At 50.9% G+C, this 27,198-nt stretch overlaps 1 protein-coding gene across 1 annotated transcript in view; it reads right to left on the bottom strand.

Moving 5' to 3' along the window:
• Window positions 1-27,198, bottom strand: part of TMED4 (transmembrane p24 trafficking protein 4) — a 64,620-nt gene that overhangs the window by 6,666 nt on the left and 30,756 nt on the right. Inside the window, exons 2-4 of the mRNA XM_085636088.1 lie at window positions 14,138-14,238; window positions 13,756-13,881; window positions 710-856 (exon numbers count right to left, since the gene is read on the bottom strand). Of these exons, the coding sequence (XP_085492214.1) occupies window positions 710-856; window positions 13,756-13,881; window positions 14,138-14,238 (374 nt within the window). The remainder of the gene's footprint in view (window positions 1-709; window positions 857-13,755; window positions 13,882-14,137; window positions 14,239-27,198) is intronic.

Here is a 27,198-nt window from a genome sequence, read left to right as displayed (position 1 = left end):
TTTTGCGTCAGAGTTGCGTCAATATTTTGGAACAACCCCAATGCAAAATCCAATTTGCACTAACGATAGACCTGCTAAACATATGTGAGGTTTTAAGATCTGATGTCACTTCCTGTGATGTCATGGGTTGTGATGTCACGCAGTGATGTCACACCCATTCTGCTTAACTTGGTGAGTCCACCCCCCCCACCACTTCTTTTTTTTAGGACTCGAGCCCCAAGTTAAACCCAATCTGCCCTCACAGGACTCATGCACCACGCCTGAAAGTTAAGGCCCCCATGTGCATCAAGCGGATGGTAAATGTGGGAACATTTGGGTCACTTATTTCTCACAGAAGGGAGGAGGAAGAAAGAAAATAAACCTGGTATTCCCCCTTCTATGGAAAATACCTTGCAATTCCCAGAAAAAGGCGCAGGACACTAATAGGGGAGGTGGAGGGGGATATGCAGGGCGCGATGCCTGGATCTCTAGAACTCAAACGCCAATAAACACAGATCTCAGGGTATGCATGAGTTGTTAACTCTTGATTCAAAGATGCCGCCTATCCTAGAAGGTAAGTCAGACAGGAATCCTTGTACCACAACTTTGCCAGTTACTCCACAAGCAATCCGTCTAAAAGAAGCTCAGCCAGTCTTATGCTCTCTTCCCTAATCACTACCCCTTCCCCCCTCCCCAGTTTCCTCACCCTACCATTGTAAAACAAACTTACTCTCTGGTAATTTTGCTCCTTTTGGATCTGTTCCACCTGGTCCAGCAGCTGCCGCACCCTCAGTTGCAGCTCAGTCAGCTTGTCCTTCGCAGCGATCTCAGGGTAGTTGTTTGCATGCTCCCCAACCTGGATGTCCAAATGTACCCTCTGTTTAAGGGAGATGAATAGAGACTCGTGTTAAGTGGATATCTCAGATTCTGAGCATTCATATTCTTTTTGCCACATCCTTACAGAGTATTTCTGGGTGAGGCCATTTGGAGTAAGACAAGGATGTATAAAACCTTCTCAGTTGGGAGGCAGTCGGCACAGGTGTCTGACATCCTGCAGTCTCTCACGAGTATACCGAAAACACTCCCTAAATGTAATAGTCAGTAACAGACTTGACTACTTTCCACATAACCTATGCAACACTGTATTCTGTACTAATATCCCTGGTCTGCAGTGAAGCTATTCCCATAAGCTTTTCCCGAAACCCCTGGGTCACTACCAGAGCCTTGAATTAGATAAGTTGTAAAAGCACTGAAAGCAAAGTGTGGGCCAGGTGTAAATAAAGTAAAGGCCCTATTCTCTGCGTAGAGGGGAATTGGGGACAGATGACTATGTAGGTCAACAGTAAAATGACTAGTTAATCTTGAAAGACCAAAAGTGATGCAATTGCTTCCTCACAAAAGCTGTGTGAACACTTAAACCCCCAAGACCCATACACAAGTTCTTTCACAGAGAAAACTGATTTTAACAGACTATTATACTAGCTAAAAGCATTTTCAGATCTCCTGTGAACAAGTGCCTGATAAGCTATTACCATAAAAATTCTTCCTATCAGGGTCTGCTCACTTAAGAACCCAAGCTCTGACTAACGTTAAGCATAAAAAAAGCCTATAAATGAATGGATAATGCAGCAGTTGTCTGCGTGGGTGCATGGTAATTGCACCGCGCCTCAATTACTGCAAGCATGTGACTTTCTGTAAGTTAGTGTGATTTGTGACAGAAAAGCCATCTGTGCTAAGGTCACCCTGATGTCCCAAAGACCCAAAAATAATTTAACTTTGTGGTAAATCATGGGTTGACAAGGCAGCTGTGTGACTTAGTGGCATTGACAATCCCAGCAAAATATGCGAAGAATGCCCATGGGAGCGTGCTACAGAAGATGTAGATTACATTGGCTGAAAATTACTGTGTAATCATGACGGTAGAAGAATCCACCAATGCTTTACCTCCCGAAAAGGTACGTGTGGGTGTTGGGCGAAAGACACGCCAAATGTGCTTGAGCAGGTACTCTCAAATTCCTAGGATACATTGTAAAACTGCAAGTGATTTGTATCTACTATACGCTGTTAACTTCTCTGAATTTTTTAAAACTTTTTTTATAACCTCAAAACCTCTGTTCATAGGGCTTGAGGTAATTTTACTTTAAAAAAAGAAAACCAATACAATACCAGAAATTAAATTTCAAACTGTATTAAAACATAAAAGGGTCATTGTATTCCTAAAGAACACACAACCAATGACAGTGAGGAACAGAACTGCCCATTTTGCCCCTAGAAGCAAGAAAAACAAAGAGTTTACAGTATATACAAACAATCCAGGACACATTTAGGGCCCGATTTGGAGTTTTTGGGAATCCAGGTGCTTTCTAAAATAGACAGATAAACAACGATACCCTGTGGTATGTTATTCCTCAGGTGCAATAAATAGCACTTATTACGAGTTTCTGGGGGATTACATGCCTATTTTGGTGTTTACCGCATTAAAATGCGTTTGGCATGGTAAATACTGTACACTTTGCCCCTGTAAAATTCCGGGAGGTTTTGACATGCCGAAATTTAATGAAGGATGAGATATTTAACGCAGAAGGTAATTACCAAAAGCAGCAAATACCAAACCCTTAATTTCAAATCCTGAATAAAAAGGAATGTACACAGCCACCGAAAAACACCGACTCACTCGTAATCGAAGCTGCTGTATATTTAAGCTGAAAAACAATTAGACAAAAATATGCACAAACTGAAACAATTTGTATTATCAATAAATAAACTAACATTCATCTTGAGGGGTTTGTGTCGAAAACATCCCATTTAAAAAGGATTTCCCCCTAAATAAGAATAATGAAAAATAAAATCGGGGGTGGGGTTGGAACTCCCAGTGTCCAAATCAATTGCTATTTGAATATTGTAATGCCAGTGACATTTGGTGAAATTGCAGCAAGAGGTGCTTCAGCTCTCAAACCAGATTGTGCGGCAAGGTCAACTGTTGCTGTGCAATGATTTCAAGATGGCGCTGTCTGCTCAGAACCTTTGCACGTGAGAGCTGCGGATCCCTTAAGGCTTGCATAGGCACCGGGAGCTCAACCCTCTGTGGATGGAGGCTGTGCGATGCAAACAGTCTGATCATGTCAGAGGTTCAGTATGCTTCAGCATGTGCTTAGTGGGAGAGAAGGGCCGGGGATCTAGCAAAACCAACGGTGGGCAGGCTTCACATTTCACCGGACAATTGTGCCATTGTAAAGCAAGATTATGGTGGAGCAGCAACAACTTTGATGACTCGGACGTTTGTTTTTTCTCTGTTTGGGAGACACCTGTTTCATGGTGAAAGTCAGTACTAGAGGGTCAAGACCCCATGTGATTTGGATTTCTCTGACGCAGCATTTCTTTTACTCTAAAGATGGAGAAAGACTAGAAAAACCAAGCCCAGAGGAGAAAGTGAGTTTTTTTTAAAAACTATTTTTATTCCTAACAAAAAGCATCGGTTCAGGCATTGTACAGAAAACAGTAGCAAGGCAAGACAAAATCAATACATTGCTTCGCAACTTATGCAGGGTCAAGGATACATAGAACTTCTCTCACCGGATACCATAGCGGTTATTACAGTGATTACATGTTTAAACAGTTATGTTGTACAAATACTGAGTTGCACTAGTGTTGGCTGCCGGTGAAGGGGTCCCCACTGTTCCATCCAGCGTATTCATCAATGTTCGCCTCTCCCTCCTCAGTTCCACCGTGGGAGAAATGCAAATATCACCCCTATATTCCACTTTAGCCATTTGTGGTCCCACTTTTTGGGGCAGCCTCGTCCTTTAAATACCGTTTTATCGGCTACCATGGCATAGTCCATGTCGGTTGCCCAGTCCCTTATCCGTGGCAGCGAATCAGTCTCCCACTTCTGGGCAATGTTGCATTTGGCTATGGTCCACCCCATGGTCTCCCATGATTGTTCCGTCTGTGTAAGATCAGTTGCCTCCCAAATATTGAGGAGGCATTGTTTGGGGGAAAGTTGAATAGGTTTGCCACAAGCCCTGGTTAGTTGCCGGGTGACATCCGTCCAATATTTTTGGATGTGGGAGCAGTCCCAGATTATGTGTGTGAATGTACCGGTATGGTTGCATCGTCGGAGACAGAGCGGGTCCGGCCTCCGACCCAACCTAAACAACAATTTGGCATCGAAATAGACCCTGTGGAGCACCTTAAGCTGAACCAGTCGGAGTCGCATAGTGTGAGAAAGTGGGTTTCTGTTGCAGTAAAACCCCCTCGCCCCCCCTTTTCTTTTTTTTGTTGCCAGACTACTGATGCTCTTTGACTTGCTGTGCCCTGGGCTCCTGCCAATCAGGTGCCCAGGGCCGGTGTTCCTTTCCTAAAACTGCCTAACAGCCTAAACTCAATTGGCATCTCTGGCCACATGTCAGCCCCTGGTAAATGATACCCTAGGTACCCAGGGCCCTGTGACCAGAGAAGACCCCTAAGGGCGGCAGCACTTATTGTGCCACCCTTAGAGGTCCTGTGCCCTGACACACACACACACTGCCTTTGCAGGCTGAGTGTCTTGGTGCAGAACAAAACAGAGTCGACATGGCACACAACCCTGTGTGCCATGCCCACAAATACACTATCCTGGCATACCTCAGTCACCCCTCTAGCTGGGTGCACTATGCCAGTGTTGAGGGTATAGGTGCATAAACACTGTACCCATACAGTACCCAGATCCATTCCTGGGCACTGTAAGTGCAGTGCTGCCATTAAAGAGTACATGGTGCTGGGAGGTCGTCATCACAAACTCCACAGCACCATGATGGCAACACTGAAGACTGAGAAGTTTGGTATCAAACTTCTCAGCACATTAAATCCCACACTGGCATCAGTGTGGGGTTAATGTAAAATGCACAACAGAGGACATCTTAGAGATGCCCCCTGAAACTAACCAACAACTAATGTCCTGCCATAGAGGCTGCCTAGGCTGCCACCCAACAGACATGTTGCTGGACCCCTGGGTAGAGAGCCATCCGCTCTCGTAGGTCGGCAACAATGCACATCCTGGGCGAGGTGCTAGGTCTCCTCCCCAGGATGGACAGGGGAAGCTTCAAAGGCATGCCGCCTCTGTGAGCTCCCCCAGGCCACTTGCTGTACTCCGCAACTGGCCCCCATCGGTTCTGACCCCCACTCTGGCAGGAAAACCCATGGGAGGAAAGGGGGTGTGCCAGCCTTTGCCAACCCCACCCCTCAGGTGGGAGAGGCGAGGTGAAGCACGACCCCGGGCTCTCGCCATCTTGAAGATGGGGAGCCCTACCCAATCAAGACTAGGCTCCTGCCCCCCTCCCACAGGAGAGTGGCAGGCTAGGGGAGTGTACCCATCCCAGGGAAGGGACCTATTGGTCCCTGACCTCTATCTACCTGTGACGCCCCTAAATTTTATATTTAGGGGCACCCTGAACCTTCCTTCCTCAGATCCCGAATCCAAAACAAGCAAGAAGAACAAGAAGAAAGAAGACCGGTCGTGCAGCTGCTAACAAGAGGAAGACGCCAACTGACTTGGCCCCAGCCCTACAGGCCTGTCGACCCTCGAACCTGCTCCTCTAAAACCCGGCGTCTCCAATGGTCAGCAACCTCAAAAACCCCGGAGGACCCAAATGCCTTGTGACTCTAAAAGACTGGGACTCCCATGAGCAGTGGTTCTGCTCAAAGCAAGTAACAATCCCCTGGTGCCAACAAGGAACCGCGACTCCTGCACACTCTGCACCCGCCAAGCCTGGTCTGTGCCGGAGTGGACAAAAACCACGAGGACGTCCCCCCGCCGACTGTGACCCAGAATCTAGCACCCAAGGACCCACCTCGACGCTCCGGACGACGCCTGCAGCCTCAGAACAAGGGACCCCTCCAAACACGACCAGCTGAGGGTAAGATTTCCCGACGCGAAAAGACACCCCTCACCCTGCGCCCCCCTGTGCCCAGCTCCTGGGTGCCTACCTTACCTACAGCTTCCCAACTTACCTCTCAAAGTGGTGGTCGCACCTGAAGAATCTTCGTCCCCGGGTTTGCAGCCTGTGTTAGTCTTAGAGCTTCTCCATTGAAATCCATTGAGCGCCCAATGGCTCAAAAGCACCCTGCACCCAGCCGCCCGAGTGCCCCTGGGAGTGCAACCTCTGTCCTATTTTTCTTCCGCACTTGCCCTGAGCAAGTGACCAGGAGCCCAGCTCCCACAGCCGTGTGGCCTGCCTGCTAGCAGCCACCAACCAAAGGCCCCCTGCCTGCCATAGGCTAACTCTCTCTGCACCCGGCTGCCCCTGTGCCACTGAGGGTGTAACAACTGTACCTACCTGACCCTGGGAGACCAGAGTCTATGCCGTTTTTGCCAGAAATTCTTCTAAGTGTCAACTTTTGAAATACAATAATATTCCTTAAAAATCATACCTTTAACCAAAACACATTTACTCCCGTTTCCAGGAAATGTCCCAGGACTGGATCCTAGATTGTGGTTAGAAAAGTAATCCAAAAAGTAATTGCATTTATTAAGAAATTCTCATTGAGCTGTTATAATTGTGTTTGAATTGTGTTGCCTATTGCAACAACTAACTACAGTAACCAAAAGTCTATTGCCTATTGGAAGTATTTACCTAAAGCAGCTCATCCCGAGCAAGTATATTTTGATACCTACTGTTGGTTCTAAAATAAAACAACTATATATTTTTATATACAAACCATTGGCCTAGAGTTCAGTTATTGAGTGTGTGAGACCATTTGCTGACCAAGTGTGTACAACAAATGCTTTACACTGTCCTCTGATACTGCCTTACTGCTCGACCAAGCTACCACTTTAGAGAGTAAGGTTATATCTAACTTTAGCCTCTGCCAAACCTCTGGAGACTGTGGAATCTGTACACACTGTACCTATTTGGGGATAGTATATACAGAGCCACTTTCTTACACATAGGAATCGCCACCTCCCTGGGAGAAGCAAGCGCCTCACTCCAGTCCTCATCCTCCATCTCCCCCAGTTCGTGCTCCCAGCTCTCCCGTAATTTAAACATTGGGTCCGTCCGATTATTCACTAATTTTTTGTACGTGAGGGAGATGGCTTTACGGTCCATTGGATCCAACAATAGTCGGTCTTCAGGCGGAGAGGAGTCTGGAGTCAATGGTGTGGCTAATTTGTATATACATACAAGTCTCAGAGGGTGAAAGGTGGTATTTCTGTTGAAGGTCCGCGAACGTGGCCTTTTTCCCTTTCACCCACAAGTCCCCCCCCACCCTAGAAATCCCAATCAGGTCCCACTTGTCAAACCCTGGACATGCGCTAAGGTGACCCAAGTTATCTGGTTCCCACAACGGAGTCGCCTTAGTAAGAAGATTGTGCCACCTCAGCTTGCGCTGGACTGCGTGCCACACTTCCACCGTGCGAGCCGTGGGGCCGGTAAGCCGTAATTTACGATGGTTCGTGTAAAGTGCCCTGTTGTATCCCCACTTCCCCATCAGCCAATGATCTGTCCTGAAATTGGGATTGTTGTGCGGTCCAAACACCCATCTGTTGTTGGCTGTCAACTGCGACGCCCGATAGTAAAGACGTAAATCCGGCAGCCCTATACCCCCGTCATACCACCCCATGGTGAGTTTGTTAATGGCAATCCGTGGGGGCCGACCCTCCCAAAGCAACCCCCACACCACTCTCTCAATTTGCGAAAAAAAAAGGAGGAATCTGGGACCGGGTTAGGAGCATTTTCCAGGGCATAAAGAAAGCGCGGGAGAGCAAGCATTTTAAACAGGGAGGTACGTCCCAAGAGAGTGAGGGGCAACGACCTCCAATGAGTCACATCCGATTTCAAGCGTTGCAGGGGCTTCTTAAGATTCCGTTCATAGAAAAGATTAACGTAAGGTGTGATAAAAATGCCCAAATAACGAAAGCCCTGTACTACCACTGGGATGTCATAGCCTCTAGGGCTATACATTTGGGATTTGGACCAGTTTATCCGATACCAGAGTGTGCCCCAAAGATGTGAAAAATATGCAGGACCCAACGTAGAGATCGTGCTGGTGAGTCCAAATATAACAGAATATCGTCCGCGTAGAGCAATAATCGGTCCTCATGCTCGCTGGTCCATTTAAAGCCCCTGATTTCCGGGTCGCCCCACACCCAGACTGCCAACGGTTTCAACACCATGGCAAAGAGGAGCGGCGACAGCGGGCAAACCTGTCTCGTGCCACGACGAAGGGGAAAAGAGGCATAGCAGTGATTATTAACCATGACATGTGCCGTGGGTTGCTCATATAACAACCTGATCCACCCAATCAGTTTGGGACCAAACCCCATTCGGTCGAGGGCAGCAAAGAGATAGTCCTACTCAACAGTGTCGAACGCCATCGTGGCATTCAGTAACAATAAGATCGCTTCCTCCTCAATCGTATCTATCATCCCCAGCACCCCGTGAACCCGATGGAGACTTCTAGCCGTATACCTACCGGGCATAAAGCCGGACTGATCTGGATGGATCAAGTCAGTCAGATACGGGACCAAACGATTGGCTATTAGCTTGGCAAGGATTTTCGCTTCCACCGTAAGCAGCGAGATAGGGCGATACGATTTGCACTCCTCCGCCGGTTTGCCAGGTTTATGAATCACCACAATGGCAGCATTGCGGATATCGGCTGGCAGCAGCCCCGAGTCATAGCATTCGTTATATAAGTTTAACAAGTGTGGCGCTAGCTTCGTAGCCATGGGTTTTAGAAGCTCGATGGGTATGCCATTTGGACCCATCGCTTTACCCGACCGAACTCCGATATTGCTTTTTGGACCTCTGCCACCGAGAGATCCGCGTCAAGTGCCTCTCTATCTTGAGGCTAGAGGCTCACCACGTCTATGGGGGCCAGGAGGTCCGCGCCAACGAGGCTTGCGAATTCTGCGGGACTCGATACACCTCTTCGAAGTAAGACGCAAACGTTTCAGCGATCCCCTAGGGTCCGTGATCAACGTGCCATTCGGGCCGGTTACCGCTCTTACCCATTTCGCTGCCTGTTCCTTTCGCTCCAGCCACGTCAGGAGCTTACCTGTACGCTAGCCCTTTTAATAAATCCGGTGACGCGTGGCCAGGGATCGCAGAGTAGCGTCCTCTAGCAGAAGCGGTTTATAATCTTGCCTCATTATTCTGATCATGTGTTGTGTATCAGGATTTGGGTCCTGGGCGAGGGCCCCCTCCAGGTGTAGAATGTCCCTTTCTAATTCGACCAGTCTCTTGTGCTCAGTTCTATGGCCCACCATCAACGACAATGCCCTGCCCTTGATCACCGCACCGTATGCCCCCCCCCCCCCCCCCAAAGTGTAACCGCCGACCCGACTGACCCTGCATTTTCATCGAAATAATAGTCCGTGTCTTGTCGGTGGCCTTCCCTGACGTGTGGTATCTTTAGTGCTCACGGCTGTATCCTAAACATGCCATGACGCCTGACATGCCGAACGCCAAAGACAGCCACAACGGGGGGGGGGGGAGTGGCCAGATATACCTCGCGCCATAGTCGTGGGTTCAATGAAATCTCGTATGTCGTGCGCATGTGTGAATAGGTAGTCAATCCGAGATTGACTGCCATGAACCCCCGACTTGTGCGTATAATGCGTGTGTTGAGGGTGCAACCACCTCCATACATCCAGCACCCCAAGATCGTCGGCAAACTCCTTAAGTTGAGATCCCTGCAGTGGATCAGGTCTAGTCGGAAATCGGTCTCGAAGGCTGTCCATAGTCAAATTAAAGTCACCCCCCAGTATCAAGGATCCTACTGGCAGGGCCAATATCAAAGCCCCTAGATCTTGCAAAGTTGGGCACTGTAGTCCAGGAGGGGCGTACACGGAAACCACATTGACTACTCTGCCTTCCCACAAACCCGTGGTCGCTGTATACCTGCCTAGCACGTCAGTCCAGGTGTTTTGTACCATGTGTGGACAACCCTTACGCAGGACTATCCCCACCCCTCTGGAGCCCGTAGTAAACCCAGAGTGTACAATCATGCGGTAACCCTTCCTATTCAGTGTCATGCATGTATTTCCTATCAAGTGAGTCACCTGTAGCAGCACAATATCAAGTTCATGACAGTGCATATATTGCAGGACTATACCTCAATTTTGTCCCCCGGGCCATTCACATTCCAGGTGGACGCTTTAAGTCCCTGTCCAGGCGCCATCAGAACACAACAAGCGTACCATCAACAAAAGAAATAGTTTTTCCGCACATGTACCCCCACACTTACTAACCAGAACCAAGCGGAAGTGATCCGCTGCCCTGAACTTGTCGCGATACAGAATACCACTGTCCACCGTACCAATGCCACATGAGATATTGGCTATCCAACAATGTCCGATGCGAAGAACCAAAAAATTCCCAAACAAAACCAAAAAAAAAAAAAAAACATGTCCACCCCATCAGCTGTGGAAGGGGCCTTGCGTGCCTTCTACCCAACAGTGCGCCACCCCTCAAGCCAGTCCCAGGCCTCCTCCGGCCTCGTGAAAAACCAAGATTTACCGTTAGCTTTAACTCTGAGTTTGGCCGGAAATAACATTGCATACTTAATCTCCTGGTCCCTGAGGGCGCGTTTCACCTCCAGGAAGCTGCGCTGCTGTTTCTGTACTCTCAGGGTAAAGTTGGGGAAAAATGTTATTGTGCGGTTCTCAAATGTCAAAGGGGGGCCGCTCTCGCTGTCTGAAGGATAACATCGCGGTCACGAAAGTTAAACACCCGGGCCAAGAGCAGCCGTGGTGGTGCCCCGGGCTTTGGGCGGCCACCCGGCACACGATGGGCGCGTTCTATGGAAAAACAATTGGAAAGGCCTCGTGGTTGCAGCTGCTTGAGAACAAGGTCCTCAACGAACAGGTCTGTGGCCGGTCCCTCCACCCGCTCCGGTACGCCAAGAATGCGAACGTTGTTGCGCCGCATTCTACCTTCATAGTCGTCAAGTTGCAGCGCCATTGCCTCATGTGACGCGCACAACTATCATCTGTTTTTTTAAGGGGCGTAGTATCCATAGCCAGGTAGTGTTCTCAACCGTGCCCATTCGCTTCGCCATTTTTTTCATATCCTCACGGATCAATGTCACCTACGTAGCCACTGTATCTATTCGGGTCTCAAGGGAGATCCTGACCGTCGTGATGGCCTCCAGTACATCCTTGTTTGTGGGTTCCGCACTATCACTCGAGGCTGCCGACTCACCTCGCTCACCGCCCAGTTGCTTCTGCCAGACAAATTTTTCTAACTTGGCCTGTAGAGCCATGCGATTGCTGTGCCCAGTCGCCATCTCATGTCTATCGCGGTGGTCACCACTCGCTATGGGGGCGCTCGTTACTCCCCGCCGTCTGCAGTGGCCAATACCACTCGGCCTGTCGGTTTTGGCGAAGAGCCCCCCCAGCCGCCCGACCGGTTCACCACCTCACCTCGACCTCCGCCTCACTTCTGCCACCAAGTCCTCCTGAGCTGAGCGATCTTCAAGTGCTTCTGCCAAGGACAGCTCGATCTTATCGGGGTGGGGTGGTATCCCCACTCATCCCAATGCGCAGAGCGGTCAACTCACCCCTGCGACCGTGCTGGGTCCGAACTTAGTGCCCTCTGCAGGGTGTCCTCTGCTCAACAGTATCACTGGGCCTCCACAGGCCCAGGCTCTTTCACTGCTACGACGACACACTCCTTCTGATCGTGGGGCGATGTTCTCCACTCTCCCCAGTCTCGTTTTACTCAGGCGGGCCACCGGGCCTGGCAGGTCCCCCCAGGAAGTGGTGCTGGTCCCCAAATCTCCCTCGGACGCACAGCCTACAGCCTGTGTGCAACAGTCAAGAGTCCTCTCCCCGGGGGTGGCCCCTCGTGAGTTCAAATTCCCCAGTAACCAAATTACTCACGGGCCCCCACCTGGGCCCCCGAATCTGCTCTGGTGCTGGCCGTGCGTGAAATTCGCCAGGCGCTGGGTCGTTCGATGGGGGATTGCGCTTGGATGCGCGATCCCTAGGCAGCTTTCCCCCGCCGCAGCGAAGCGCTGCCTCCACATGCAGCCTCTTCGCTCAAGCGCCGGTCCAGTCACTCTTGGCCGATGTAGATTGGAGCAGCGCCGCCGCAGCGAGACTCGCCGCTCAAAGCGCTGTCGCGGCCCTCCTCACAGCCAGGCCTTCGCACCGGCCTCGATTAGTGCCCTCGAGCCGCCCAGGGTCACTTCCAGTCGCAGGGGCGTCCTTGGCGATGCCTGCCCACAGGAGCCCAACACCGGTGGCGACCTCAATCTCCGGGAAAGTCGGCCCCTGGCTCCCAGCCTTTTCACAACTTCCACGGAACCTCTCGGGGCAGCAGTTCGGACGGGGGGAATCACTGTTTAAATGGATATTTCAGGGATGGCGCTCCGGAGCAAAGCTACCGAGCGGCCATTCCCGATGGCAGTTGGCCACGGCCCCCTGGAAAGGAGTTCTTCATGTTATTCATCTTAGGCTGTAGCTTCCTATCCTCTGACACTGGCCGAAAACATTTTCTCCAGTTGCAAGGGAAGTGCCCTCACAAATGCATGACTTGGGCAAGGAACAAAGAGCAGGAGCACCTCATTGAACTAAAGGACTGTGCAATCCCATCTATTATGCAGTAGGAGATATAGAGGCGGAGGTTGTAGTGCCAGCAAGGGACTTGAATCTTCACATATTGAGACTTCTGGTACGGTGTGAGAAAAAGGATTTAAAAGAAGTTGTGGCTGGAATCCTAGAAGTCTGAATTCTTCTATAGAGAAGACTACGGTTCTGAAGGTGACCTTATGAAGGAAACATATCATCTTTCGGAGCATAGGGTCCCGCTCTTCCTCCATCTCATTAAAGTTATGCAGCAGAAAAGGCAGACACTACAGCAGATCAGGTGAGACCTTGCAGTGGAAGGGTCCGATGCAGCGATCTGGTACCCAGCGAAGCGGAGAGGTGTCTGGTTTAAGAAAAAACATGTTTCTCTGGATTTTAATGCAACCTGAGCCGTCCTGCAGGGAATGTGTGAAGACATTGGTATAGATTTAGAATAGGTCTTCAGTGTACCCCGACTTTGGTGGATTTCCTCCTTTGATTGGGTGTCCACTAAAGTGGCGTTATGACTTACTGACTGTAAGCTGTCCACAGTGTTTTGTTGACCCTAGCATGGGTTTCCCATTTTTTTTTTTCCGGCCGAGAACTGGTCTGCAGGTATTTTGGGATAACCCCTCCTACTCAGTGATTTCTGCGCCACTCAAAGAATTCACAAGTGACTTGCTGGGGCTTTCACTTCAAAAATGTAGTGTGGTCTCTCTCTTGTTGAGATCCAACACTCTGTTTTTTTCCCTCTGGAGGGAGATTGGGCCTCTACATGTGGTTTCATGTGTAATGTTTGACTACTTTAAAGAATACTGCAGAATATGTGCCTGCTAAATGGCTAAGAAAAGGAACGTTTGCAAAAGTAAAAACTAAAATATCTAACAGTTGTTTTAAAGATTTTTATTTGGCCTTTCTAGTGATATGGGATGCTCTTCACACGAGACAGGCTATTTTAGTAGATGCTTTCGCAGATACCTGCTGCTAGCCACATATTTGGCTTTCGCAAGTGAGCAACAGAAGAAACAAGAATCCTTCCCTTCTGCTTCCAGTAAGCCTTTCTTGATGGAAATTGTGCCTCACAAACCATGGCCATCCAATCTAAGAAATTCACACAAATTCTATAGGCCCAGTGCCACAGAAGGTAATTCTGTAGAAAGGCAATATTACACTCTTAGTATTCATTGTTCAGACTGCACACACCAATAGCCAAGAAATTCACTTACCAGCTTTCCACCAGAAAAAAAAGACATTTTGGTGGAGTTGGAGTGCAGGCAGATCTGGTGTTCCCCAGGGGTATGAGAGGTGAAGGTGAAACGTCCTTCAGAGCCGTACTGTCGAGACATGATAATCTGTTCGGGAAACATGAAGAACAATAAGCAGGAAACCAAAACCAGCTCGACCCCTCCTCGAGAGGAACAATCGGAACATAACATCTCTCTCAACAGGAGTAATGTCGAGTAAAAGGCTCTCCAAACCAAGAGAATCTAACCGAAACAACCCTCCTCTCCCTACAGAAGCCTCTTCTGTTGTAAGCACACCAACCCAATAAGTACTCTCTCCTCAACTTCCCATTACTATGGTGTGTTAAGGGTTCCATTGCTTTACCTTGCTGTCCGGATCTTTCACTTCAACATGCATTCCCAGCCCAGGAGTCGAAGGCAGAAACGCTTCAGTCTGTTTATCCCAAAGTTGTGTGCGGTAATTCCCTGCAGGACATGGAGACAAAAATCAATACTGTAAAATCTACGACATCAGCAGGACCACCTAAAGGGAGGGTCTATATACTAATAACTACTGGTCATAATGGCTGCATTATATTCCCACTTGTAGAAACCAAATAGGAAGGGGGGGGAAATCCGGTGTTATCAAACGGATCTACGCTCACCAACTCAATTGATAGGATAAAGTCTACCTCTATGGCAATGACTGTTTTCGATAATCGGTGACAGTCCAATATCAAATCACTTACATGAGGAATCAAAAACTGAATTATTAAGATTGTCAATCCGAACTACACTCACTGTCTGCACACTGCAGAGAGCAGAAAAGGACAGTGCAACAGTACATGGTGTACAGATCGTTTGAAGGAGTTGTGGAGACACATCTAGATACCAAGAAAGGGCATCCGCTGCCCCCATCTTGCAACCTCTTATGATATGAATTACTTTAAGGAAACACTTACATTCCCATTATCCAGCATTATGCTCACTGTGCCTACAGTGTATACTAATTTCATAAACCCCTTTATTGTTTGCAGGATAGGACTATAAACTGTGTGTAGCATGGGTTAGTTTTCTGCTCCGCTCTCTTTAAGCAGTGTCTATTGCATGGGCATCACGCAAAAAACAGTACATTTTTGTTAGAAGTTTTCAAAAAGGTATTTTTGCAATGAAAGTACATTTGTGTTGGAATCTCTCAAAAAGTATTTGTTTAAAAAAAAATACAAGATGTGAATTTAAACACTACAAATTTGTGGCTGCAGGAAGTACTGACGTGACTTGAATGGCTCAAATATAACCATACAGCTTTACACTACTGTTGTAATAGTTCGGCTGCATGCTGGGACTCCACTGCAGAGTTGTACAATAAACTCCTTACCTGCACATGCTTAACACATCACCTCTCTTATTTTGGTACATCATCGTTTTGTGTCACAATTTTATTTAGGATATTGTTGTACATATATTATAGGGAACAAATCATGAGCAGTCTTGCAATTCAACATCCACAAGCTTTTTTAGTGAATGTTGCGACAACATTTGAACAGATCTACTTCTAGTAATTTCAAGTCGCTGATATTTGTCAACAATGGCTGTTAGGTGTGATCTTTCCAAAATAAGCCAGGGCGCAATTCCTCAAATTCCTTTTAGTAGATCTGGATGTATGCCTGCACCCCCCCCAAAAAAATGATACAGTACATTCACTAACTTCGTTCTTGTCAACGTCATTATAAAGAGAATAACACGGGCATATGTGGCTTTAAACAATCTTTTAATTGCCTTACCCCTCCTTTGAGGCATAAAAAGTGGAACAGCTAATGAGAAAACTACTGTTTTTGCTTCCTCTTGTAGACAGGCGCCCTCAATTGTTGTGAAGTGAGTGCCTGGTTGGCTAGTCTTCCATAGCAGCCTCTTAAGGATTCCCAATGCTGGGCGAATAAGGTTGGATGGGCTGGGTCCTGCTTCACATTTGGTTTGTAGCAGGCATAATGAAGCCTTTAGATCTTTGTGTATAAGGGGCGCGTCTACTTTTCTATATGGTGGCCCGGACTTTCACTTTTTCTGTATGATGACTGCCAGTATGTGCCTGTATCCAGTTGTTTTCAGAATGTCCAAAGCTTCATAGATTAATGTTCGAGCAGATATCAATCTACGCAGGGTTTCTAAAAGGTGAGTGATCTGCATCGGCTGCCCTATGTAAGGAGCTGTCTATACTTTTTGAAGACAAGAGCCTCAAAATTGTTGTCAACATCAAAACGGAGAGATAGCCGGCGGGCATAATCAGATCCTCGTCTGACCTCCTATGTGAATTCTTTGGTATCTCATTGGAGGAGTCTGAAGAAGACATCCTCTCCTGCAAATCTGGCTCTATGGATGACCCTTGTCCTCCTCTCATCTTGACATTGATCTCCAAGGTGATACATTCAATTTTAAATCAACTATGCAACAGCTCTATTCAATCCGCTACTGTGCTATTGTGTTGCAGACAGTCTAGACTGGTCCAGTTAAACAAATACACAACATCAGCAGACAGGACCCAACTGACAAATTTTAGGCCCATTTCCCTATTACCAGACGTCGGAGAAAATCATAAATGTGCAGCTATCCGCATATCTGGAGCACGGTAATCTATTCCATCCCTCACAATCCAGCTTTAGGCCACGTCCTAGTACCGAATCGGAGCTGGTGGAGGCGATGGATTCCATCAAATTGGTGCTTGACCAGGGAAAACAGGCTACCTTGATCTTACTTGATTTATAGGCAGCCTTTAACAGTGCCACATTCCACCCTCCTTCAGCATCTGGAAGACATCGGGGTCAGGTGTCTTGCCTTCACATGGATCCGCTCTTTCCCAAGGAACAGAGGCAAAGCAGTTTAGATGGCCCTTTGTTCCTTGGACTTCAAAGAGACTATGTATTGAGTTCCACAGGGTTCATCGTTGAACCCTACATTTTTAAATATCTGTCGCCCCTCAGCCCCCTTGGTTGAATCTTTCGGAGTCAAGACAGTTTTGTTCTCGGATAACACACAGCTTTTTCCATTGATGGAGAGAGACTCACCTGAGCCACATACAATGTTCAAGAATTGACTGGAAGCTGTCTTTGAGTGGATGCGGACCAGAAACCTTCAGTATAACCTCAATAAAACAGATCTTGTTGTTTGGATCTCACCCTCCTCAATGGAACACAGATTGTCGGCCGGAGTGTGCCGCTTCTCCTCTTCCCCCGACAGGCTTAGCCCTCAACCTGGGAGTCAAGACTGATTGCAGCAGACTATGAGCTCTCAGGTTGCTGCAGAAGTTGGATCTTGCTTTGGTCTTTTGCGATCCAAGAAGTTGACTATGCTAACATCTTATACTTCGGTCTGCCAGCATATTTGTTGAAAAGGCTGCAGGTGGTACAGAACGCAGCTGCCAGGCCCTTAATATATGTCCCTGGGCAGGCACCAATGTCCCTTTATCTGAAAGAGCGGCATTGGTTACCCACCAGGAATAGGATTTTGTTTAAAACATTAATTCAGGCCCATAGAGCTTTTTATGGTATAGGACTTCAGTGCCTCTCTAATAGGCTATTCCCCTTTCTCCCTGTCAGAACCTTCTGCTCTTCCGAGGCAGGCTTGCAATGAATGCGGAATTTAACATTTAAGAAGTGGTGAGGCTCCTTTTTTTCCGAAGTAGCAGCCCAAGCTTGGAATTTCCTCCCATCGCATCTATGCAAAATCAGAGCTGAAAGACTCTTCAAAAAGTATCTTAAAACATGGTTGTTTGAAATAGCTTTCTGAGCAGGAACAAATTCAGAGGTTAGGGGTGGGGCGATTGCCGTTTCTCAGTGCCAGGTCACTCCTGTAGAAGTGGCTGCGCGCTCTATAAATGAATGGATTGATGGCTGGGACCAGGCACTGGCTGGCTCAGGAAACAGCACACTACAGTTTTATTAATCTCTTTTGGTAACTTTTGAGTGCACTACGGCACATAAGGTATGCAAAGTTGCAAACATGCTACAACCAGCTGCTGTGCAATATCCATTCTGCAATCTTTGTTGTATGGTCGATTTTGCTCATCAGACAAACTTTCGTAAGTTCAATGTTTCCATTTGTCTTTTGAGGTAGAACATGAAATTGCTGTGCATACTAGGGCTATGGTTCGGGGTGCACTAGTGGGGAGTTCTTGGAGTCCAGGCTTTATCCTTAAAAAAAATATATCTTTGCGTTTTAGACAAAACAGATAACAAAAAGCAACCCCCCCCATACAGAAGGCATGTAGACAAGTGTGCATCCACTAACCTACATTGCTTCCCTAACCTACATTGCTTCCCATTTTTCTAGGACTGGACCAATGAATCCAAGGTATATCTTGCTGTGCAGAGTAGGATGGAGGTTCGAGTATGGCTATCTTTTTGGATTCGCATGGCTGCATGTTTATCAGCAGACACCCTAGACTGTTTTTGTCAAGAATTCTCTCAGAACATGTTCTCAGGTGTGCCTAATATCATTTAATGGCATATGTAAGCTTCAGTATTTGATTTGTTATTGCCTGTTCTGGGATCATGTTAAATTATGTTCTGAAGGATACATCACAGGAATAGATCTTCTTGCTCAACAGCGGAGAATTTGATAAAACAATGAGCTATATTCCTCCCCTATAGATGGGTTTCCTTGTGCTTCAGCATTTCCATAAGGGCATTTATTTTATTTTGTATAAGTCAAGGTATTTTTGAAACATGGCCGGCCACATTTATAAGAATCAATCTCAGAAAATATGCAGTGGTCATTACTCATGTCCATCGTGTAGAGGGGTATGTGGAAACGTACTTTCAAATCCCCTCCCACGCCCCCTTGTTTTCGAATTGGATACCGAATGCTTATGCTTAGAGCAAACTGGTGTCAGAAATCCTGCTGAGTAGTTGGTGCATGAAAGATAAAGTGAAGTCTTCTACGTTGTTGAAGTTATCGGAGGAGTGCATAAGCCCTGTGGGCAGTCTTCACCAAAGAAGGGTTATGGTTGCGTCCCGCTTTCCAATTTCCCAGTAAGTTCTTTGAGTGGTTAGGTTTTGGGAGTGTCGCCTTTTTCCGCACCCTTCTTTGAACCTTGGCTGGTTGTGTCCATGTTTTCACATTGATAGCATTTTGGGGTATAGGCAGAGTTTCTATAATATCTAATGTGGTTCCTGTTTAGCTGTCAAGCAGGGTGGCAGTATAATGACTCTACTCAAGGGTGTTGCTACACCTGTAAAATGATTTTCATTGACGCATCAATTCCTTGAGCGAGTTTCACATTGTGCACAAAGTTCATCTTGCTCTGAGAGTACTCTTTTTGCAGATATCTGGAGACTTCCAGAAGTAGGTCTTTGTCTTTCTTCCCATCTTTCTAGCCTCTAATGTTTTGGGTGCTGTTTTTTTCCAGTTGCTTCTTTTTAGGTCTCGCCTGACCCAGCGCATGCTCTGGTCTGGCGAGACATTTAGTAGGTGGGTTTAGAAAATGCTACCCACATTTTTGTCCTGGCGACAAGCTACAGTGCACAATGGCGTGCACAGCTGCTCCCCGCATTCCCCCTCCCTTCTCGCCTAGCCATCTGCCTTTCCTGCGCCAGCCTTCAGCCCCATACCCCTCCCCCCGCTGCTGCGTGCGCATCACTAGCGTGCGTCATTGTGATCGCGATCACTTTCGCTTTTAGAGCGATCGCGATGAGGGGTTGATAGCTCCTTCACACTGAGGCCCACTGTGTCAACCGAAGGCTAACGCTCCGCTCACCTCTGGAAAATAACTCTTCCCCCTAACCCTCGAGTTTGGTGACAACCTAGCGCTACTTCCTTGCCGCAATAGGCGCACCCGATTGGCCACACTTCTGTTTTTTAGTTAGCTCTCCTTATTGGTCCCTCGTGTTGTGTGTTTGATTCGCTTTCCTTTACTGCACTAGAGTAAGTGTAGTGCTGCACTTTCACAGCACCATCTTGAGGGAGACAGAATTGTGCTATGAACAATATACCTTCTACTTATATCAACCTTTCGGAAAGTTCTTGTTATCGTTACAGGCATGTGCCTGTGTGTTTATAGGATGAATCATTTTTAATCAAACCTACAAAGTAGTGGAGGAAAAAAATAAACAACATTATAATATAGGTGCCATTGGCCAATCGACTGTTCCATGAATTAAACAACATTAATTTACAGTGTACATTCCTTCGCAACCGTAGGTCATTTTCGATCATGCTAAACATCTACATTGACATTTTTATTGAATGAAGAGATGAAAAAATTAATACCACTCATTCATCGTTAATCTTCTGTATATCAATGTCATCTTTTTGTACTTGAACCCCTCATTGTGATTAGGCAAAATTAAACGCTGATTATCTACTTATTAAGGTCATCATTTCATTGTGTTCATTGAGGCCCTTTCTTACGATGTCAAGTTTCTCAATACACTTTGCTTCACAATGTGCTAAACTGTGTTCAATGGACCCTGCCCTGTAACGTGGAGGTATCACTGCTAGCACTGTCCACGTTACATCGTCAACTGGGTGTTGCATAATTTAGAGGAATGAAGGAGAGCTCCGACTGGGGATTTCTCCAAATTTACCTCAAGTGCGCTGCACCATAGATGAAAGGGGTAAAAGCCAGTGGCTCTTGTTATCTGACTGCTGTCCTTGATGGGAGTAGAATGTCAAGAGTGGAAGGGCATAGAATGGAGGAGAGTTGAGTGTCTTAGAGTGTCATAGGGGAATAGAGTTGAGTGGCAAAGAATGGTGTAAAACAGAGCTGAGTGGTATAGAGAATTTTGCGTAGAAAGAGTAGAGTGGCATAGACCAGAACGGATTGTCACAGAGTGGAGTGAACTAGAGTGGAGTAGTGTAGGAGAGTGAAATGACAAAGTGGAGTTGAGTGGCATACAGTGTCAGACTGGAGTGCCAGAGAGTGGAGAAGTGTGTCGTAGAATAGAGTGGAGTAGTGTCGTAGAGTGGCACAGATGGGAGTAGAGTGGAGTGGTATTGAGTGGAGTAGAGAATCAGAGAGGAGTATCGTAGAGAGAGCTAGAGTGAAGTGCTATACAGTACAGTGGTGCAGAGCGCCATAGAGTGCACTGGTTTTGGGTAAAGTGGTGTAAAATGCAGTGACAGATTGAGTAGAGTGCAGTGGCAGAGTGGTGCAGAGCAGACTGCAGTGCCATGGAGTGCAATGGGAAAGAGTGGAGAAGAGTGGTACAGAGTAGATTCTTTCACAGTAGAGTGTAGTGGCGTAGAGAAAAGTGGTGCAGGGTAGAGTGCATAGGTGTGGTGTAGAGTGCAGTGGAGTGGAGTGCCATGGTGCAGAATAGATTAGAAGGCATAGAGTGGTGTGATGCAGAGTACAGTAGAGTGGTGCAGAGTGCAGTGGCGCAGAAAACAATGGTGTAGAGTGGCATAGTGTTCAGTGGCATAGCATGCAGTTGCATAGCGTGCAGTGTTGCAGGATAGAGTGGCGCATAGTGGAGTGGCTTAGACAGGAGTAGCAAAGAGTGCAGTGGCGCATAGTAAAGAGGTATAGAGTGCATTACCATTGATTAGAGTGAAGTGGCCTAGAGTGCAGTGGTGCACAGTAGATTAGGGTGTTGTAGAGCGGAGCAGAGTGAAGTGCAGTGGCTCAGAGTGCACTGGTTTTGAGTAAAGTTGAGTGGACTAAAGAGCACTGGTATAGAGTGGAGTGGCGCAGGGTAGATTGCAGTGGCAGAGTGCAGTGGTGCTGATAGATTAGAGTGGCTTCCAGTGGATTGCCGTAGAGTGCAATGATGCAGAATGCAGTAGCATACAGAGGATTGGCTTTGAGCAGTAGAATGGAGCAGAGTGCAGAGTGGCCCAGAGTGCAGAGTGGCCCAGAGTGCAGAGTGGCCCAGAGTGCAGAGTGGCCCAGAGTGCAGAGTGGCCCAGAGTGCAGAGTGGCCCAGAGTGCAGAGTGGCCCAGAGTGCAGAGTGGCCCAGAGTGCAGAGTGGCCCAGAGTGCAGAGTGGCCCAGAGTGCAGAGTGGCCCAGAGTGCAGAGTGGCCCAGAGTGCAGAGTGGCCCAGAGTGCAGAGTGGCCCAGAGTGCAGAGTGGGGCATAGTAGAGTGCAGTGGTGTAGATGGGGCAGAGTAGAGAGCATTGGCACCAAGTGGAGTGGCGCAGAGTAGCCAGTTTCAGACTAGAATGGATAGGTACATGGTAGAGTAGAGCGGCGTAGAGTACAGTGGCATAGCGTGCAGAGTAGATTAGAGAGGTCTTGAGTGGATTAACAGAGTGCACTGGCGCAGAGTCGAGTGGTACAGAGTAGAGAGCCGTGTCAGAGTGAAGCGCAGAGGCACTTATAAGGTACAAGGTTTAGCCATGCAACAGCGGATGTTGTTGCACCAAGGATATTGTGCTGCAAAACTAAATACTTAGGAGGTCCCAAAAGCGAGACCTACTGGCTATGCCAATGCTTGTTAAAGTGTCAGAGGGCTTGCGATGGGGGCGTGGCCAGCCGGGCAACATGGCGGACACGAGCGACTGAGGCTCCGACCGTTACCTCCCGGACATCCTGCTGATTATCCTGAGGAGGGGGCAGATCGTGGTCGCTGGATGCGGACCCGATGTGGGGCAGTGCGGAGCAGCTGGTGTGGCCCCGCGAGCGGCGGCTGAGGGGCGCTGTGGCCCAGCGGAGCTTGTGTGGCGAGGAGGCGCGCGGCGGCCTGTGAGGCGGGGCCTGCTGCGAGACCCGGCGGGGACGCCGAGAGACGGAGCGGGAGACGGCGCTGACAGCGAGGTTGTTCCCCTGGCGGCTGTGGTGCCTCGGCGGCTGGGAGCTGCTGTCTCTGGCGGTCGCAGACTGGTGGGAGCCCTGACGGGTGCTGCGGAGCGGAGCATGGCGTCCAGGCCCTGCAGGCCGCGTGATCGCCACACATCGCGGAGAGCGGTGGAGGACTGAGGAGCGGCGACCATCCGGCAAGACCGGCAACCGGGGGAGCCAGGGGACTCGAGTGGCGAGGCGTGAAGGGCTGTGCTGGGGGCCTGCAGCGGTGAGTCCGGAGTGCGGAGTGCATGGGAGTGAGCTGCGTGTGGCAGAGGACCCCGAGCTGGAGTGGCCTGTGCGGCGGAGCCTGTACTGGGGCGGCCGGGAGAGGACAGTTGCTGCGCGGGAGAGCCCGGAGGCAGTGGAGCGGGCACTGAGGCCTGGGGCTGACGCCCTTATCTGCGGGGCGCCGCACTGCGAGTGGCCGCGGCGGAGGACGGCGCGCTAGCCATTGAGGGGGCCGCCTGGAGCAGCACATTGAAGAGGCGAGACGCCCTCGCCCGGGGCACTGGACGCTGCGCCGCCGGGAGCGTGACCCCGGATGTGGTGCTGGCTGGCGGAGGCTACAGCGCCTGGGTGCATCTAGCAGGGCCAGCACGGGCCTAGACTGACCGCCGGCTAACTGGAGCACTGGTGAGGGGGCGTGGTGGTGCGGAGCCCTGAAGGAAACTGGAGGACTACTGCCGGTTGGGCCCGTCCTACTGGGGCCGGTTGCAGACTGTGGAGGGCCCCCGATCCTTCCCCCCCCCCTACAGACTTCGGCTGGGCCTCGGGGTCCGAGTAGGGGCCGGGTGACAGAGTGGAGCGGGGAGCCGGCGTGGATTGGAGGGCCCGCGACGGGTCGAGTACACGGCGCCTGGCAACGACCTGTGAATGCCGACCGCCCAACAGTACGTGATGGGCCGACTACGAGACAAGACGCAGCAGGGTCAGCCGCGGGCTGGGACTGCGGACCCCGCGCAGAGCCGGCCGGGGGGACGGGGACGCGGAGTCGCAAGCGGCGGCCCTCTCGACCAAAATGGATACCATGCTAGCGGCAGTGGAGAGGCTCGGCGCCACCCTGGATCAAACGCGGGCGTCCCTGGAAACAAGGATGGACAAGGTCACGTCTGATTTCACCCTCCTCCATGCTGACCACCGCAAACTGGCCGAGAGAGTGGAGTCGCACGGTCAGACGCTCCAAGAACTACAACCTACTGTGCGGAGCCATGGCGCGGCGCTGCAGGATGTACTGGACCGGGTCCATGCGCTCGAAGACAGGGTTGATGATGCGGAAGGACGCTCGAGGCGCAATAACATCCGCGCAGTGGGTCTCCCGGAGGGAGTGGAGGGCTGGCACCCAGAGCAGTACGTGGAGAACTGGCTGAGGGGCCTCCTGCCCCAGGGGGTGTTATCTCAACACTTCGTGGTGGAAAGGGCGCACAGGGTGCCGGCGCAGAGACCCCAGCCGGGGGCCGGGCCCCAACCGTTCCTATTCAAGCTCCTCAACTACCGGGACAGGGACGTGATCCTCAGCGAAACTCGAAGAACTGGTGACCTGACCGTGGGCAGTAGCCGAGTTATGCTCTTTCCCGACTACACCGCAGCCATCCAGCGGCGACGAAGCAACTACATGGTGGTGAAGCGCCAGCTGCGGGAGTTGGCTCTGCCTTACTCCCTGCTGTTCCCGGCCCGCCTGCGAGTGGTGGGAAAAGAAGGGGCCCGTTTCTTCGACTCCCCGGAGGACGTGTGGGACTGGCTGGAAGAGTCGGGACAGTGGACGGGGGCGAGGCCTGCTGGTTCGGAGGCCGACGGCCGCCCGGGGAGGCGATCTAGAAGACGAGGGCGCCGAGGGGCGCGGCTGGGACCGGTGGCACCTAGCCCGGAGAGGATCCGGATGGAGCGGCGGGGGGCGTTGGAGGCGGTGGCAACGCTTGGGACGCCGCCCGCCAGTGACCGCATGGACGCCTGCACACCCAGCGGGGCGGGAGCGAGTGCGGCGTCGTCCCGGTCCACAGTGGTCTCGGAGGACTTGCTCCTGTCGGTGGTGACACCGCAGACGGCGGACCTGATTGCGTGACCAGATGTCGGGATGCCGAAGGTTAGACAACAGCTGCGGGCACTGAACTGGGGTCACGCGACGGCCTTGGAGCTGTACTGGACGGATCCGGGACCCTGGACCCACTCGGGGGGCAGAGGGCCCAGAACTGGGAGCGCCTGGCCCCTGCGGGGGCGGGCTGGGTGATGCGTACGTCACCTAATATTGCATCTGTGGAAGCCTCCCGCTGGGGGCTCACATTGGACCTGCACGGCAGTTCGGCTCCGGACCTGATGCTGCTCCTTACTCTTCCAGTTGGGATGGGGGAGGGGTACTGGTTCCGAAGGTTGCTATGATTGCACGAACCCCATTTGTTATCACACTGCAATAGCCTAATATTACTTGGCGTTACTGAGGTTTGGACGGATGCCCTGTTGGGAATACGCCCCGTTTGTTACACTGTTCATACTGGTTCTACTGTTTACATGGCAGCGCGTTAACATGCTCCCCCCTGACTGTGGGCCCCCCCCCCCCCCTTTCCCTGGCGAGGGCGCCCTGGCCCCAGCCCGGCTTGCTCATCTGGACTTGTAATGGCGCACACTAACATTGTGACCTGGAACATACGGGGCATGCACACACCGTCCAAGCGCTACGCCATCTTCTCCTATCTGCAGCGACACTCAGTCGGGATTGCCCTCCTACAGGAAACGTACATGTCCTCGACGGAACTGGGCAGGCTCTCTAGGCGCTGGAGGGGACACACGTACGGCACTGTTTATTCGGCGCACGCGCGGGGCACGCTCATCTGGGTGCGAGCAGGTGTTCCTTTCGTCTGCACGGAGGTGGTAGTGGACTGGGAGGGGAGGTACACCTTAGTGCGGGGGAAGCTGAACGGCCAAGAGCTGTTGCTGGGCTCGCTGTATGCGCCCAACGTGGACCAGGCCTCTTTTTTGGCGCGATTGACGCAGCTCCTACATCCTTATGCTGGGCTCCCCTGGCTGCTGGGAGGGGATTTTAACATGGTACTGGACGTCCAGTTGGACAGATCCTTCCCACCCCTTCGCGCCACGGCGGTGGAATCTAACGCCCGGGCGCTGGGAGATTGGCTCACGCACTGGTCGCTGCAGGACTTGTGGCGTACACTTCACCCGACGGACCGGCTATATTCCTACTACTCGGCGGTCCATTATCTCCATGTACGGCTGGACAGGATAGTGGGGACCCAATCGTTGCTCCCGCTTATCGAACAGTCGGAATATCTGGGGCGGACGCATTCCGACCACAACCCCTTATGGCTTCGGATTTGCTGGGTGGCGGACCGCTCGCCGGTGCCCACCTGGCGACTTCAGCCAAGCGCTCTGGAGGACCCGGAGTTCCGTTCCTCCCTTGGTACGGCCGTCCTGGCCTATTTTGACGCCAACGAGGGGACGGCGAGCAGGTCCTTGGTTGAGTGGGACGCCCACAAGGTGGCCATCCGAGGGCACTGCCTGGGGACCCAGTGGAATATATGAAAGGCCCTCTCGGACTCCCTGGCGCGCCTCGAAAACGACCTCCTGCAATAGGAGAGGGAAGGAGAAGGAGGGGGCAGGCACTCACGCAGCCTGGAGGATCTCCGCGGGCAACACGCGGAGCTCCTGGAGCAGCTCCGCTGCCACAATTATGCGGCGCACACCGCCAGAACGCACGCCAGGGGGGATAGGGCGGGCCGCCTGCTGGCCTGGCTAATCCGGCAGGAGGATCGCAGGACCCCGATCGGAGCAATCTGTGGGGAGGACGGAGTGATGGTACACACACAGCGTGAAATACATAGGGCCTTCGTAGGCCACTACAAACGCTTGTACGCGGCTCAGGGGACGGGCTCCCGGCAACTTCTTGGGGAGTTCCTCGCTTCCATTCACCTACCTGCGGCTACCAGGGAGCATAACGCGGCACTCAGTGGCCCCCTTTCCCTAGGGGAAATCGGGGAGGCGATCCAATCGTTGGCGACGGGCAAAACTCCGGGGCCGGACGGATTGCCCGCGGAGTACTATAAGGCATACCGCGAGACCCTGGTGCAGCTGCTGCGCGAGCTCTACAGCAAGTCGCTGGAAGAGGGGTCGCTCCCACCCTCCATGCGGGAGGCGTTCCTGGTCTCCCTACCTAAGCCGGTCCGCGACCCCACGGCCCTGGGCTCCTACCACCCTTTGGCGATGCTCAACGTCGACTACAAAATACTGGCGAAGGCCCTAGCGGAGCGGTTAGCACCGGTGGTCCCGCACCTGGTGCACTCTGACCAGAACGGGTTTGTCCCCGCGAGGTCCACGTCGCTCAATCTCAGACGATACTTTAGGGTGGCCGGTGAGGTAGTGCACAGATGGCCCAGAGCGGGGTGCCTCCTCCTAGACTTGGAGAAGGCGTTTGATTGCTTGGAGTGGGGATATCTGTCCACGGTGCTGGTGCAGTACGGACTGGATGGGGACTTCCACCGGATGGTTGACCTACTCTACAGGAACCCCACGGTCCGTGTCCGGTTGGGCCCCCATGTCTCGGAGGCGGTGCCGGTGGGCCGGGGCACCCGACAGGGATGTCCCTTGTCCCCGCTGCTGTTCGCCCTGGCGATGGAGCCCCTGGCGGAGGCTCTGCGGACGACCCTGGGCGATGGTATACCACT

Source organism: Triturus cristatus, chromosome 11 (genome assembly GCF_964204655.1).
Source record: "Triturus cristatus chromosome 11, aTriCri1.1, whole genome shotgun sequence".
Lineage (NCBI taxonomy): Eukaryota > Metazoa > Chordata > Amphibia > Caudata > Salamandridae > Triturus > Triturus cristatus.
This window is presented reverse-complemented; position numbering and strand designations above follow the sequence as displayed.